The 14,967-nt window shown below is 39.9% G+C and overlaps 1 protein-coding gene across 2 annotated transcripts in view; it reads left to right on the top strand.

Annotated features, from left to right (window-relative positions):
* The window catches only part of PDE8A (phosphodiesterase 8A), a 127,359-nt gene that overhangs the window by 80,823 nt on the left and 31,569 nt on the right, over positions 1-14,967 (top strand). For both annotated transcript variants that reach the window (XM_075159978.1, XM_075159977.1), the window contains exons 2-4: positions 10,467-10,523; positions 12,973-13,163; positions 14,320-14,376. In XM_075159978.1, the coding sequence (XP_075016079.1) occupies positions 10,467-10,523; positions 12,973-13,163; positions 14,320-14,376 (305 nt within the window). The remainder of the gene's footprint in view (positions 1-10,466; positions 10,524-12,972; positions 13,164-14,319; positions 14,377-14,967) is intronic.

The raw sequence follows: 14,967 nt of genomic DNA, 5'->3' as shown, positions 1-14,967 counted from the left end.
CTGCCCAACTGTGATCTGACAGCGGTTTGCTGCAGGCCATTTGACACTGCTTGGGAAGTGTATGCTTTTATGATAATGGATGGCAGCAGATAGAAAAAAATATTATGGTCCATAAAGCATGAACTATGTCAGTGCAAACAATGGGTTATTAATGACAATAGAAAAGGCAAGTTTGTTCCTTAACAAATGGAAGGCCTAGGACAAAATAGAGACCTTCTAGGAAGCCTAGCAGATCCACTGACTGGTTTATGCTATTTTTGTGCTGTACTCTCTCGCTTTGCTTGGTCGTTTGTGGCGATTGCAGTCTTGGTAGGTCAGGGCATGAAAAGTTTGTTTGACATAAAGAAAGTAATTGGAAATCTTCCTGATAGACTGGAATTTCCTTTTAGTCAGCTGACACTGTTCAAATCCAGATGGTTCAAGGAAAACTGCCACTGAAATTCATGTGCGTAAAGAAAAAAAGAAAACTGATAGTGGTGGTGATCTGTTGTATCCTGATGCTTCTGTAATCATCTCTAAAATAAAACTAGCAAGTGGTATCCACTAGAAAGAAGCGAACTAGCTGATAGATATGAAACAGATTAGCGCTTATTGCTACACTCCAGGATCCTGCAGAATCACAAGAGAGCAAGCAGTTTTAATAATATTAAACAATAGAACTACTGTGCCATATTTAAGTCTCCCAGAGTGCCATGCAGCTCAACTGTTAAAGTGCAGGCAGCAAGAATTTCCCTCTGGGCCAGAAGAATGTAGTATTTGTACTAAAGCGTCTGCTCAAGTGGGGGGATGGAAAGTCAGCTACAGCCTGCCTGCAAAATTAATACACCTGAGGCAGCATTAAGTGAATGAGAAGTTCCTTTTCAGTTAGACAAAGATGTTGGTAAAGCTGAGGCTGGATTTATTTGTTTGGAGTGATGCAAACTTCAACATACTTAATGCTCTGGTTTCAAATGTTCTTGGCTGATGACCTGCGAGACTTAAAGACCAATTTCTTCTCTGTCTTCCTGGCTAGCCTTTACATCTGGGTAGAGGTTATTTCTGCCAACAGATGAGAGAGGATGGCACACTGAAACTTTTACCTCGACGCCAGCATATGAGGAGTTAGTTGGTCCCCAGAGCTCGGTTATAGCTCTCCTAGCCAGTGGAGTAGCCAGACCTGTGCTAGGTGAGGGGAAAAGGAGAGAGGAAATAGGTGTCTCAGCCTTCTGGGAATTGCTAGACGCACTGGTTTCATGTGGCTGCCTTTAAAGCATTTTGTGAGCTAGAGTGTGGCTGGTCTTGGTTGCAAAGGGGAAAACAGAGCAGTCTCAGAGTTGCTGGGAGTACAAGGGAATAATTGCTGAAACTCAGGTGTAATATCCACACATACGTGCTGTTCAGCTGCCCGCAGGGTAACGTGTCACAAAGGCAATCACAATCCTTATTTGCAAGTAACCCCAGAATACCAAGGATGCCTGACTTTGGAGGATATTTGCTCTGAAGATCAAGCTATTCTAGCTGACCCTTGAATTTTGTCAAAAACAAATAAAACATGGAATTAGGTGCTAGTGCCTTAAAGATGACCTCTTTTTTTCATCTGAAGCAATTCAGTTTCTGCATGTTGCACGTTCTATTCCGCTGGACTATCCAAAAAGATAAATGCTTAAAAACTACACTTGATTTTGAACAGCTGAAAATGTTCATACTACTTTTTTTTTGCGTTGATAAAGGCATCCATTTCTGCAACCTATGTATAGAAAACCATTATTATAGGGTTTAAAATTTCTTCTAAAGTACAAGCCAGATCATTTAAGCTGCTGTTTTTCTCTTAGCACAGGATATAACTACACATGCTTTACAGCATGCCCTCACCACACAGAAATATTTGGCTATAGTTTAGTGAGCAGCCCAGGGATCCGACGTGGGGAGAGCTCACAGCCTCCAGACAAAGGTCTGTACGTATGTGACGTATATGGAGAAGTTCTTGAAAAACTTTTGATCAGAAAGTGGGGACCTTAATGAAGATCCCAGTGAGCCATCTCAAATCTTAAGATGGTGAAGGCCTAGAGCATTTTAAATTCAGTGCTGGTTGGTCATAAAAGCATTTGGCAAAATGATGACCATGGGGCACAGACCAGTGTTAAGGGTATTAACATCTCCAGGGTTGTTGTGGAGCATATGATTCACATTTTTTCTCTTCTAAACAGACAAATGGATGAAATTTCAAGCCCTGTGTACTTGTGCACAGCATACAGGTCTATAAGGGATTTCTGAATCGGGTAGATGCTGCAGCAAATACAACTTGCTAGATTTGAATAGCTTTTGATGTGAGGACTGGCTTCCATTCAACTTTGTTCTCTTTGGACAGAAAAAGTCAGTGTGGATTAATGAGTAGATGGCTTTCTTTTTCTGACTTGTCTGTGATTTATTCTGTCCCTTTTTGGTGTGCGATTCATTGAGAATGAGGACTCTTGTGGAAGTACGTAGTGTGAGATGTGCATAGTGGCTTTGCTGGAGTTGTGTCTGCTTACCTTAGAAACCTACGATAATACTGTGGTTACAGAGTCGTAATGTAAATTGTGTTTCAATTATCGGAAACTACCATTTTGGATTTCCGAAATCAGTGGGTATTTTCCAGATATCAGCTGTTATCAAATGGTCCCAGTATTACCAGTGCCTGCGGCTGTCGGGTCGCCGGGAAGCAGGGGGACCTGGTGCCATGCCGCGGGACGCCGGGGCTCGGCACGAGGTGTGCTGAGGCCGCCTCGGTTCCTCTGAATGTAAAAATGGAAACAGCAACCATTTCCTCCCTCTACGAGTTTAGAGATCTCTGTAATAGTGCTGTAGGCATGCTAAGTGATAATGACATTTATTTTATCACTTAAATACCCTATCAAGAGCTAAAAATTCCCCCAAATTGTTAGCATGTTCTGTGTAAAAGTTCTGACCTTTAACAATGGCAGGGACTGCCGACTGCCTTTTTGTCCTGTCATTGTACAACGTTACCGCAGTGGGCCAGGGGCCACCCAGGCCTTACTGCATTACAAATAATAATAAAAGTCACTTTGGGCCAGCATTGTTAATTATTCCCAACAAAACGGAATGATTCACTTTTGCTAGTGTCAGTGCTCGCAGCTTGGTAACCAAAGTTTCCTATAACGAATAAGGGGAGAATTTATAAGCGGTACAAAGTGGGAGTTCTCAGTTGTGTCTAAAGTGTGCTAGAAGGCAGCGAGCCCGATTTCACAACAGTATTACTCCAGTTTTGTTCTAATTTAGCTTTACTTATTGCAGTGGGATAACACTGAGGAAATGCAGTGGGGAATTAGGCCCAGAATACGGACAAACAAACAAACATATATAATAATGGTTGGCATGTGTGGCAAGCTGAACACGTAGCCAAAAATCAGCAGGGTCCTCCTCAGGCCCGGGAGAGGCCTGTGAAACTGGGATCGCCGCAGTGTTCAGTGCTGCGGCCGGGCACACCAGTGAGGCCGTCCCAGTCCCAGCTGGGCGTAGATGTCTTCTGGGTAGCTTCCTGAGGACCTGGGTTAACCCGAAACTTGCCCCCAGGCTGAGGGATGGAAGAGGGGCTGGACTTTAGGAGCTGTAAAGGTGTTGTCAGGAACTTGGGAGCAAGGGAGCGGGTCTGGTGGCTGACAGGGCCAGCAGCCTGACTGGAGAGCTCTGGCAACGCATTACGCTCGATAGAGCTTTTCTTCTCACAAAACCTGCAAGCTGTCCGAATTCTGTGTTGCTAACGATGTGAATCAGAGGCCAGAGTTTGGCTCTCAAGAGGTCATTTATGTAAAACTGGTTCACAATTGGTACTAAAACTTAAGAAACGGATTAAGAAAACAGAGGGTATGTTACCCCATCGCTTACACTGTCTGTTGTATCATTACATGGCAGCATCACAGATAATTCTTCTAGGAATCAATTTAAAACAGAAAATAGAGAAAAGGAAGAAGATACCGGAACAGAACGTCAGATGATCTTCAGACCTTGTAATACAGATCTAAATCTGTATTGTGTTGTTGACAGAGATGCATCAGTAGGAACCCGATTTAGATTAATGTAAATGCTAGATTTTATCAAAGCAAATTGCACTGACTCAGGATGCTACGTTGTGTTAATTACTGAGTCTGTGACATTTGTCTACATCTTCTATGAAACAGAGATAGGAAAAAATATCAAGGGCTGGAATTAACAGGTTTCATCTAGGTTGAACAGCAGTTTTGGTAAATTTTAATTGCCTTTCAGTACTCTTGCCTTTGTATTTCAGCAAAGAATAAACTCACTACATACGGCTTAGGGTCTTTGAGAGCCGGGCTTACCTTTGTCCTTGAATCTGTTGAGCAAAGGCAGAAACCTTGGACGCTTTGTTCCCTCTTATCCTTTATTCGAACTGTTGTGTCCTCCAAACAACCGAAGAAGTAGCTGCATGGGACCAGACTCCCGCTTCATTTACACTGAAGTAAATCTAGCATATTCTCTTTGTATTTGGTGGAATTACTCTGAATTTTCACTGTTGCTAACCAGGTCTGAATTCAGCCTGTGGACTATAAAATTAATTTTGTGCTCTGAACAGTTGCATGTGTTAGGAAGATCTGCTCAGCCAGCATTTTATGTAACTTGTACCAATGTTAAGTTTGTAACAAAACAGTGCTGTCAAGGTCTGCAAGGAAGATGTGAACACTGATGTTAAGTGTCTAGCAGAAAGTGCACGGAAAATAGGAAGCTAAGTCTTAAATTATCTACTTAGGTAGATTTCCACTGGGAAAGAAATAGGTAAATGACCATGGATTGGATTAGTATTCATATATTTCAGAAAGTGATAAAGATTGTTATAAACAAAGAAAAATGTGAATAGTGAAAACCTATAGCTGATCCTGAACTTGGAGACTTTCTTGCCCAGAAATGCTAGCCACACCGAGTCACAAAGCCCCTCTCTGTTCAGATATAGGCACCACTCTGATATGACCTGGGCGGACTGGATCCTGGACCTTGTCATGCCAGTTTGTACCAAGTGGGTTATTTCCTAGCTTTCAGCATCCAAGAGGATTTGGCTAAGGTTTCTGAGAAAGGGTATTATCATGTAGAATTCAAATTACTGCTGTTAATAGATCCCGAATCAGTTAAAGTTTAAGGTATGGTATAAATCTATGAGTTCATTTGAGCCTTCATTTTCTGAGGTGATTCTATGCTTAAAACAGCAGGTTAAGAAAAAGGATATTTTTTCCTTTGTAAAATTCATCCCTTTGTTTTTCTTAGAATTATCAAAATTCAGTGTGTTTTAACAGTCCTATAGTTCCTAGCATATCTTGATGATCAAGACTGTCAAATCATGCTGTGATGGGTCAACGCATGCTGATTATATCATGTACCTAGTATATGTAGCAAAATTAAGTATATATTTTAAAATTAGATAAAACACTTTTTTTGTGATGTCTTAAAATATTGGTCTGAGTAAAATGATGAATTTTGCTGGCTGTAGTCCATTAGGACCAGCAATAAAGTCTTATGTCTAATCATTGTAGTTATCTGTGTCATATATTAGAATGAGTCAGAGCCTTGAGGTTGAAGTCTTTATTTGAAAGAGGCAGTTACTTAGTGTTAAACTACTAACAGAAATTCTCTTCTCATTGTCTGCTTTCTAAACCCAGATGTTAGCCGTACAGCAGCAGTTTCCATCTGCAATCCATTCAGCAAAAGTTTATATCACTTCTTTGTTCAAGTCAGTTGCAGGAAGAATAAGCTGTCACATCTCCTCCCGCAAACTCTAACCTGGAAAAGGCAAGAAGAGCACAGGAGCAGAAATGCTTCCAGCTGCCCTTTAGGGAGGGGTACTAGCAGGAGGCCAGGGCTGTGCATGGCAATTACATGCCCAGACGAAGAGTCATTCCTGTCATCCGCACAGCCCCATCTGTGGCAGAAAGGAAGTGATGGAGCAGTTGTGGATTGTGGAGGAGGATTTCAGGCGAGCACTCCTGCTCCCCAGGATGCCAGCAGCTCCCTGGCCAGCCCTTCTCGTGAGTGGGTAGTGCTGCAGCAGCCTGCGGTCCCAGCTCTGATGAAGGTTACCTTGGGCTGCGCAGGGCTCTGCTTTAAAACATCCCACAAAGCTTCATAAAAGAAGTGACTTAAGAAAATCAGCCTCCAGAAAGAATGTGTTTGCCCCTCCATAGCAGGAGTTTTGCATGGGAGTTAATAGCCAAAGGATTTTTTGGGGGCTGACTCTGCCCTTTTAGGAGGTTTGCTCTCCTTTCCAATTGGTAATGGTAAGAGAGGCATTTTGGAGAAAGCCAAGATATGAGACCTCTAGCAAATAGGAGACCTGCGGGCTGCTTTGATGTGTCCCACGCGCCAGCCAGGCAGTTTATCACCATAGGGAGCATGTGGATCAAGCTGGCTTTATTTCCACCCTTTATTCCTTTCTAAGTTTATTCATTGAGCAAGTTCATTTAAAGTTTTTCTAGCTGTAGGAAGAAAAAAAAACAACCCAGCAACCATGAACAGACCATTCCTGTAGATTCTGTTCTGGTAAAATGTGAAGAATGACTCATAGCGAGAAGTACTTTACCAGGTTATATCAGGTCAACATTTGAGTTTGTTGTACTTTAATCAGATCAGTCACAGTCTGTCTTTTAAAAGCTTATTTCAGTGTTTTTATTTACCAAACATTCACTTTTCTCTGGACATTGGAAACATGGAGTATTTCTATCAGCAATTTCAATGTTTGCAACTTAGCTGCTACAACATACAGATCATTTCTAGCAAGTGTTAAGCTGCAGACAGCAGTCAGTGGAAGACCTCCCCATTGACAGCTATCATATGTGTGGCTAATGCCATTGCCTTGGGACGGATCTTACTTTGTGCCAGGGCCAGGCCTGGTTCTACAGGACAGAAAATATGGTGTTCAAATAAGAAAGGCAAATTTGGGGGGAAATAAGTGCTACCAGCAGTAGTTCAGCGAGTCAGAGAACGTAAAATGGCTGCAATTGCCGTGTGTAAGCATTTAAAGTAGCCTGGAGTTGATTATCTGCTGTGTCTCTAAGCAGAGGGTGTAAACACTTGCTGCTGCAGTAACGGAGCTGCTGTCTGCAATTAAAGCTAACTAGTAGTTGCTGACCTGCAGCCTGCTATTACAGGCATCTCCTACTCCCCAGACCTAGAGGAATTGAGCTGCGGCTATTGTGGAAGTTGCGCTAGCATAGATGAGCCCAAAAGGTTTGCATTTTCAAAAGCCTGAATATCAGTTACTGTTGCAAATTATTCTAACATTTAGATGTCTTTGAGACCATGAGCCTGTGCTCTTGGGATGGTTTAAGTATGGGGCTGCAATGAGAGCAGGTTATGCTGTCAGAAATCTGCAGCAGGACCCCTTCCTACCATCTGTTTGATTTGGTCCCTGGCTCCAAATTATAGGCTGGCCTCTGAGGTTGTTTGGTCAAGGGAGGATTTTCAAAAGATTTACATTCATAGTCAGGGTGCTCAAAGTGCCCTGGACTCAGGTCTTGCCACAGTCACATCTGCTGTACTTACTCATGAAGTTTGCATCAGTGGCTCTTTGGAAGGGACCCAGTTCTGTCATGACCAATTCCAGGAACCTACAACTAGTTCTACCTCTCTGTCTTCTCATACACTTTCTTACAGGTTTGTGCCTGCCTAGAAGGCTGTCACATGCATAAGTCATGTCTGTCAATCTGAAAATGTACTTGGGTCTGTGTTTTTCAAGTAGCAAAGAAACTTCAAGGAAGCAGTAGCAGAAGTTGTGTTTGTGGAGTTACTATACATATGAACTTTGGCTGGGTTTGGTTTTGTTATAATCTTGCAGCATTAGAGGTATTTTTAAAGCTCATTTAGTTCACCGATAGTTGAGAGTTTCTGCTAATCCTTGCTGAAGCCTTGATTTTTGACACAGTACTTAATCGGCATGTTACTTCTCAGTGCTACCAGCAGTACACAAAAAGTTGAAATGATTAATCAAGTTATTTGAACAGATTTCAACAGGATTAAGAATTAACTGGAGTTCATCAAAATTTTCCAGCTGAGACGCAGACTGGCGTTTTTCTTCTAGTCAGGACAGCAAGTTAACGTGTAACAAGACAGTTTATCTCATTTGGGGGCAGTCCTTGTAACAAGCTTAAATAGTGCATAGACAGGTATTTTCAGTGTAGAAATAGCCACAGGTTTCTGGCAGAAAATGTTTTTCAGGCTCAGACCTTTAAATACTTTGATGACTTATTCATTCACAACCTTTATAAAAGAAAAAAGCAGCTGAAAAGCAATAACTGGCAATACTGGGTTTATCTCATTTGTTAAAATTGCCCTTGGACTGGGACGGATAGTCCAAGGGTATGCTGGCCTGATAGATGGGATTTTACGTACCCCCAAATGCCAGAGAAGTTCAGCTCTGGATCTGAACCTCACAGCTCAGGCCCATCTCTTGGTGAAACTGAAAACACTTGCTGCTTTATGCTGGTAGCTGGAGTGTAGAAAATAAATGTTTCAAAATTTAATTGGAAGTGTGGTTATGGTCAGAGAAGTGACTGTAAAAAGGCATCTCTTACTCAACAGATATGCTCCCTCTGTGTCCTTCAGGCATTTCTGCTGATCTTACTGATTCAGGACAAGTAGTTACTACTGTCAGTGCTGCAAAACCAGTAACACTGGTGCAAAGAGCTGGATTCCCTCCTGCTGCGTGCATTATCAGCAAAAGTATTTGCTATTTTCTAGTGCAGATTTTGAATAATTGGATGATGGGCCACAAGGGAGAATAAAGCAGCTTGATTTTTCCAACTGAAGAGAGATTTTTGGTCTCGAAATTAGAAAAAAAAGACTAAGTATTTAAACTAAATGACTTAGTATTTAAACTAAGCTGATCTGATCCAGAATGACTGAGAGTAAATCTGAAACCCCTCCATGTCATTTTAACATCTGCTTTTAGAGACCTCTTAAATAACACAGGCAAACACTGGTTCCTGGCTTGTTTTTGCAGGCACTATGTTGCCATTTTTCCTTGACTCAGTTTCTTACTTATTTAATGTTGCAGTGATGATTTCCCAGTTGATAAATAAATAAAATCACACATGAGAAACTCTAAGGGCTGAGCAATGGAGCAGTAAGGTCACAGAAAGAATGGAGCGTATAATTTGAAAAGATTTTTCTGTGGGATATGTTGATGATTCTTTAAAATTACTTATTGGAAGAATTTCAGGCTGCAAAGCAATAAATCTGATCTTCAAGTGTGGTTTTACTTTGAAAAACAACAATGTAAAAATGCCGCCTTTGTGCTCAACAGATCTTTTCTTTGTACATATGAGTCCAGAGATGTGTTCCGTTTACTGCATTGCCAAAAATAATTTTCTTCTGCTTTTTTACTCTAGTTACCTTTGAAGGGTCTATGTAACTCCAAGGACCATTGGTTGGACTCTGTTTCCTGTTTTGAATCAGGAGCATTGTTATTCCTGCTTTTTAGTTTTCATTTCTGAGACAAGAGGTGAAAAATATTTAAGCACATGAAAGTGCAGATACTTGCCTCATGGGAATTCCCAAAGAACCTAACCTGTGTAATCCTGTTAGAGTCTCCCTCTATATTTATGTGTTTAACTACTTGAGAAAGTCCGTCCCATACCAACTGAAGAGTCATTCATGTTCAAGCTTGATTAATGATTAATCCTATCAAAGAGAACCAGGTGTGATAAACAGCACTCCCGGTCATTGACCTCCATTGCTTGAAGTGACACATGAGAAGAAAGGATCCCAGCTCAGTTCTTGCATCCTAAGCTAAACCATTTGCCTGTGTTACTTGAATAGAATCTAATGTGGGAATCGCTGGCACGAAGAAAGCTTGACATATGACAGCATTTTTGCAGGATTTTTCAAAGCAAAGTTGCATGCCGAATACATCCATCAGCAAGTACAAATATCTGAGTTCTGAAACCTTCCCTGGAGGGCTGGGCAGGAAGGAGGGAATGCAGCATAAATGCCCTTGGAGAAATGAAATTGCTGTGCTTTTGTAGTGCTGATGGGCACCTGTTACATGTGAAATTCTAAGAGCAAAGTTACATATTTTTGCTTTTCTCCTGGACATCTAATGCTTTTTGGGACTTTAAAAAAAATTTTTTTTAAACACTTCCATGTTTTGCAGAACAGCTGGAGTGATACAGAGGATACAGAAAAATAACAATCTGTCTACCAAACTTTCATGACTAATCCATTACTTTATGTAAAATTATTTTTATTGTAAAATAACAATTAAAAAAAGACTTGAAGAATAGCTTGTTGATTTCTAACTGTGTTAATGCAGCTTAGCATATAAATTTACAAAAGCAGAATAAGACCCTCATGAAGAGGCAGCCTCATAATGATAGCAATATATCTGTGAGACAATGGTAAATAAGAAATGTCTTCTCTCACACAGCTAATTTTTCTTCTTCCGTAGGTGTATATGTATTAATAAGATCCCTTCTTATTTCTTCTAGGCACCAGTAACAGATGTGCAGTTTGGCCCTATGAGACTTCATCAAGATCAACTTCAGGTAATACAACAGTTCAAACTGAAGTCTTAATTTCTAAAACATCACAGATGTTAGTTTAAAATTTATGACTGGAATTTTTTGGGTATAGAGATCTTCACAAAGCATTTTTGTCAAGTGCTAATGCACACCTAACAGATTTTTATCACGACATTCTATGTGATATCCTAAAAATCCTGCCTAACTCTTTTCTTCAAACATCTCTCAGCTCATAGAGTTATCTGTAGTTCCTTCTGCTATCAGTTAGCTTGTAATCAGTTTAGTCTGTGCCTTGTTTTGTATTTTACTGCTAGTCAATTCTTAATCAAAAGCTCATCAACATGATACTGAGCCAAATGTCCTGTCAAGGTCTATTACACCAGCATTATTACTAGCATCAAACAAACTTGCAATATCATCACAAAAGATATGAAGTGAGCTTGGCAAAGTATGTTTTTTTTGTTATTCATTGTTGACTGACATTAATTCATCCTCCTTTATCTCTTTATTAATAAAGGTCATATGTCAGTTGTCCCTTTATTTTGTCTGGGATGGGTATGAGGTTTGCAGATACCTGACTCCTTTGGACTTCCTCTGAAAATTCTCCTGTATCCCAAGGCATACTGAACCATTAATAATCCAAGATGTTCCTCAGTCAGTAATTACAAAAATTCTGAGTGAAAGTAATGTGGACCTGATAATTTGAAAATGTCTGTCTTCAAGAATTGCAGTTCAACATCTTCCTGAGCTATTGTCAGAACAGACAATAATATCATCGAACATCAGATCTTAGGACAGCCTCATCTAGCTGTTCCCCAAGTATAAACCAGAAACATTCCTTAAATATTTCTGCCTCCTTTATTGTTATTAGTGATCGTATAACTTTTGTCCAGTCGTAGGCCACTCTAAAATTCTACCTGGTAATATAGCTGGCAGGTATTAGGGAAGGAGAAGTTAGACAACATCACATTTGTGCCAGAGTCAATCATACAACTCAGATCCGCTGACTTGCTGTGCTATTGCTGCAAACCATTCTTCCACTCTTAAAGAGTGTTATAAATTAACTTCACTAAATATAGCCCAAACTATGACATGTTTTTGCAAACAATTTTGCAGGTTGCTATAAAAGGAATCTGAGCTAAATGAGTACAAAGTCCTTCATTCTTACAAAAATATGCACTACATGGAAATGTTAAGATATACTGGTAGACATTCCACCAACCTGGTCCAAAGTGTAATCAGCAGTGGGATTCCTAAAATCACCCAGAAGATAAATGTCAGTGGGATGGGTGTGAGTTACACATGCTCCACATTATTCTCTGACCAAAGCATATATCTAAGTGTGTTTTGGTTAAATTACTGAAAGATTGGTGTCTTGGGACAATAGACCAAATACTGCTTTAGTTATCCATCTTTCCCAAAAGGCTGCATATACTGAGTCATCCACAAAATCAACACTAACAGATCTATAGTCTGCCATTCTGTGTATTCTTTCAGGCAAAAGAAGTTTTCTTCTACAAAATACTATCTTGACACAAAGCACAATCACATCAGTGAGAGTCTTCCTTAGCAGACTTTATGTTTATCTTCTGTACCGTATTCAGTCCTAGAATTTGAAACACGTTTTAGAAGGAATTGGGCCTTATCATACTTTGAGTATGTAGGCATTGTATTGATTTTAAAAAGGCTCAGAGAGATTAATTGGCAATTGGCAATTACACAGCAAGTTAGGACAGAGCAAATACTGGCTCATAGATCTGACTTCCTTTTCTGGATTTCAACCATAGTAATCTCCTGTGATATAAATCCCATGGCAAGCTTTGCATAGGAGTCACATGGGGATGGACTCCATATACAGAGGTACTGCTTATGATTTCAGACTTGCATGAGTTCATCTTGACCAGCCTGTCTATAATTTCCAGAAACCCTGCAGAGTGGGCTGCATCCAGTACTTTGGGGAACTAGAATGAGATGAAAAGGAAAGCACATTTTTCATCATGCCATTGAAGCACCGTTAAATATTAATTCACATGAGGTGAACCGTGGCTTTTTTTTTTCTCAAATATGATCCTGGCAAGAAAAATAAACACCGAGAAAACGGTTGTATGTGAGACAATTTCAGTGAAGAAAAGTAGACTCGCTATTATTTCATGTGCACATATGAAATGTAGGCATCTAGTCTCAACTGATTGCCTAAGCTCTCTTTGTAGCTAATGACAAGAGCGCCACTTCCCAAACTTGTTCATCCCATGTGGATATAAATGGCTCTGGCAGACTATTTTATCCACTTGGAACACCTCTATATACAGACAACTACAAAAAGCAATAGTCTGTAGAAAGCAATTCTGTTAAAAACAATGGATTAAGCCTTGGAAGTGGCTTCAAAAAACATGTTAAGAACAGGCAAAAGTCACAGAATCTACTGTATCTGTAAGACTTGTTTGTAATGATTTACTGTCTGTCTTTAACCCAGGTACTTCTAGTGTTTGCCAAAGAAGATAACCAGAGTAACGGGTTCTGTTGGGCATGTGAGAAAGCTGGATTTCGATGTAATATTGCCAGGACACCTGAGTCGGCACTAGAATGTTTTCTTGATAAACACCATGACATTATCATTATAGACCATAGACATTCCAGATACTTTGATGCAGAAGCATTATGCAGGTAAGCACCATTTCAGTGTAATTAATGCTTAACTATATAGTTAACACATCATCAAAGTGTTTTTGCTTTTATATAACCCTTTTATAAAATCTATCGAACTTTGATTTTTTTTTTTGACAGATGTCCACTGGCAGCATGAAATAATGTTACTTCAGTGCTTTACGTTTTTGGTTGTGCGGTAGGATATCTGAAGCTTGATCTGGCTTGGAGCCACAGTGTACAAATTTCTTACCATAGCGAACTGTTTTGTTTTTTCTTTTTAAATACCTGGTTCCTTGTTTGCACATTAAATTAACTGCAAAGACCGCATGTGCCACCAAGCAATTTAATGAATACATTCACTTCATTAGTGTTCTGAATTTTTTGAAATGTTACTTGCAGTTGAGTAACTCCAGATGTAAATAGGCAATGTTTTGTGTGCACGTTTCCATACCTACAACATTTGAAAATCTGTTATGAAGAGCAAAGTTGCAAACTGATTCCAAAAATACTTCACAAACGCCTGTAAAGTATGAAAAAAGGGGAAAAGGATTTGCCTTTCTGAATCTCTCCACAGAGACTTGACAGGCAGCGGTGCCTTGCTTCAGTGACTTTCCAGTGAAATACCCCTTGGGAATGTGTCTAGACTAAGTAACAGTCTGTGGGGTGGGGGTGGCGGGTCAGGTTATGTACCCTGCCTGCGTGTGGTGGGTTCAGGGCACTGGGACAAAGGCTCTTCTCCTTGATAAACTGAAGTAACTAGATGAGGTCTTTGTCAGGCAAAGACTAGGTGTCAGCGCTGTTCCCCTTGTTACATTTTTACCATTCTGTCCCAGAATAAAGTAAAATGCTCCTTAAATGAGTGAGGCCAAGTCCTTCAAACAAGTCCATTACATGCTGTTTCAGAGGGGAGAATTTTTGCTATTCCCCTACTGAGAGTATTTGAGGTTTAGATTAATCTACATTCTCTATGTCTTTTTTTCATGGAATCTCAGATATTGCTAAATTTATTCTCCTTTCTTAGTGGTCCAGCAGGCTCGGGATTTGATTTTTGCTTTATTGTTAAACCATTTAAAAGAGACATTTTAAGAGAAGTACTGTGTGAAGATTCTGTAAAGTCATGTTTTCTGAAATGTGAACTTAAAAAAATGTTAAATTATTTGCGTTTTATTTAAAGGTCTATCAGAACAACGAAACCCTCAGAAAATACAGTCATTATTGGTGTAGTACGAAGGTAAATACTCATATCTTTACTTTCACATGTGGTCAACAAAATGTGAATCTTATCATTGCAAAAGTAAATACTATATTAAAAAACTTGAATTAGAACGTCTTACTGTGCTAGTGATAATGTGTCATACCATATAGAGTTTTCACCATCCTTGACCACAGGACTGGGACAGGATTTTTGATTTCTAGTTTTTACTAAAGACATCTCACTTTGGGTTTTGTTTTGTTTTGTTTTTTCCCCTGTCCTGATCCCTGCAGGCTTTAGGAGTATGTTTCAAACAACCTCTGCAACATCATGTACAGAACTGTGGAACTGCCTCATAGATCTGTATTTTGGTATTAATAAAAATAACAGTTTGAACCTTTCTTGATCTGTCTTTCAGTCTGATTAATCTCAGCACAAACAGGAGATCTGTTGAGTTACAAAAAAAGATACAGAAGAGGTGCCATCCAAAATGGATCCAAAATTTCACACATAAATAAAAGCTATTGTGCCATCTGCTAAACCTGACCAGCTGCCATCTGCTCATTTACAAAAACTTAACACAATGGCCTCTCTTCCAGATTCCAGCCATACATTCACATATGTTGGAGT

The sequence above is a fragment of the Calonectris borealis genome, chromosome 11 (assembly GCF_964195595.1).
Source record: "Calonectris borealis chromosome 11, bCalBor7.hap1.2, whole genome shotgun sequence".
NCBI lineage: Eukaryota > Metazoa > Chordata > Aves > Procellariiformes > Procellariidae > Calonectris > Calonectris borealis.
Note: the sequence above shows the minus strand (reverse complement) of the source record. Positions and strands in the feature narration are given on the sequence as shown.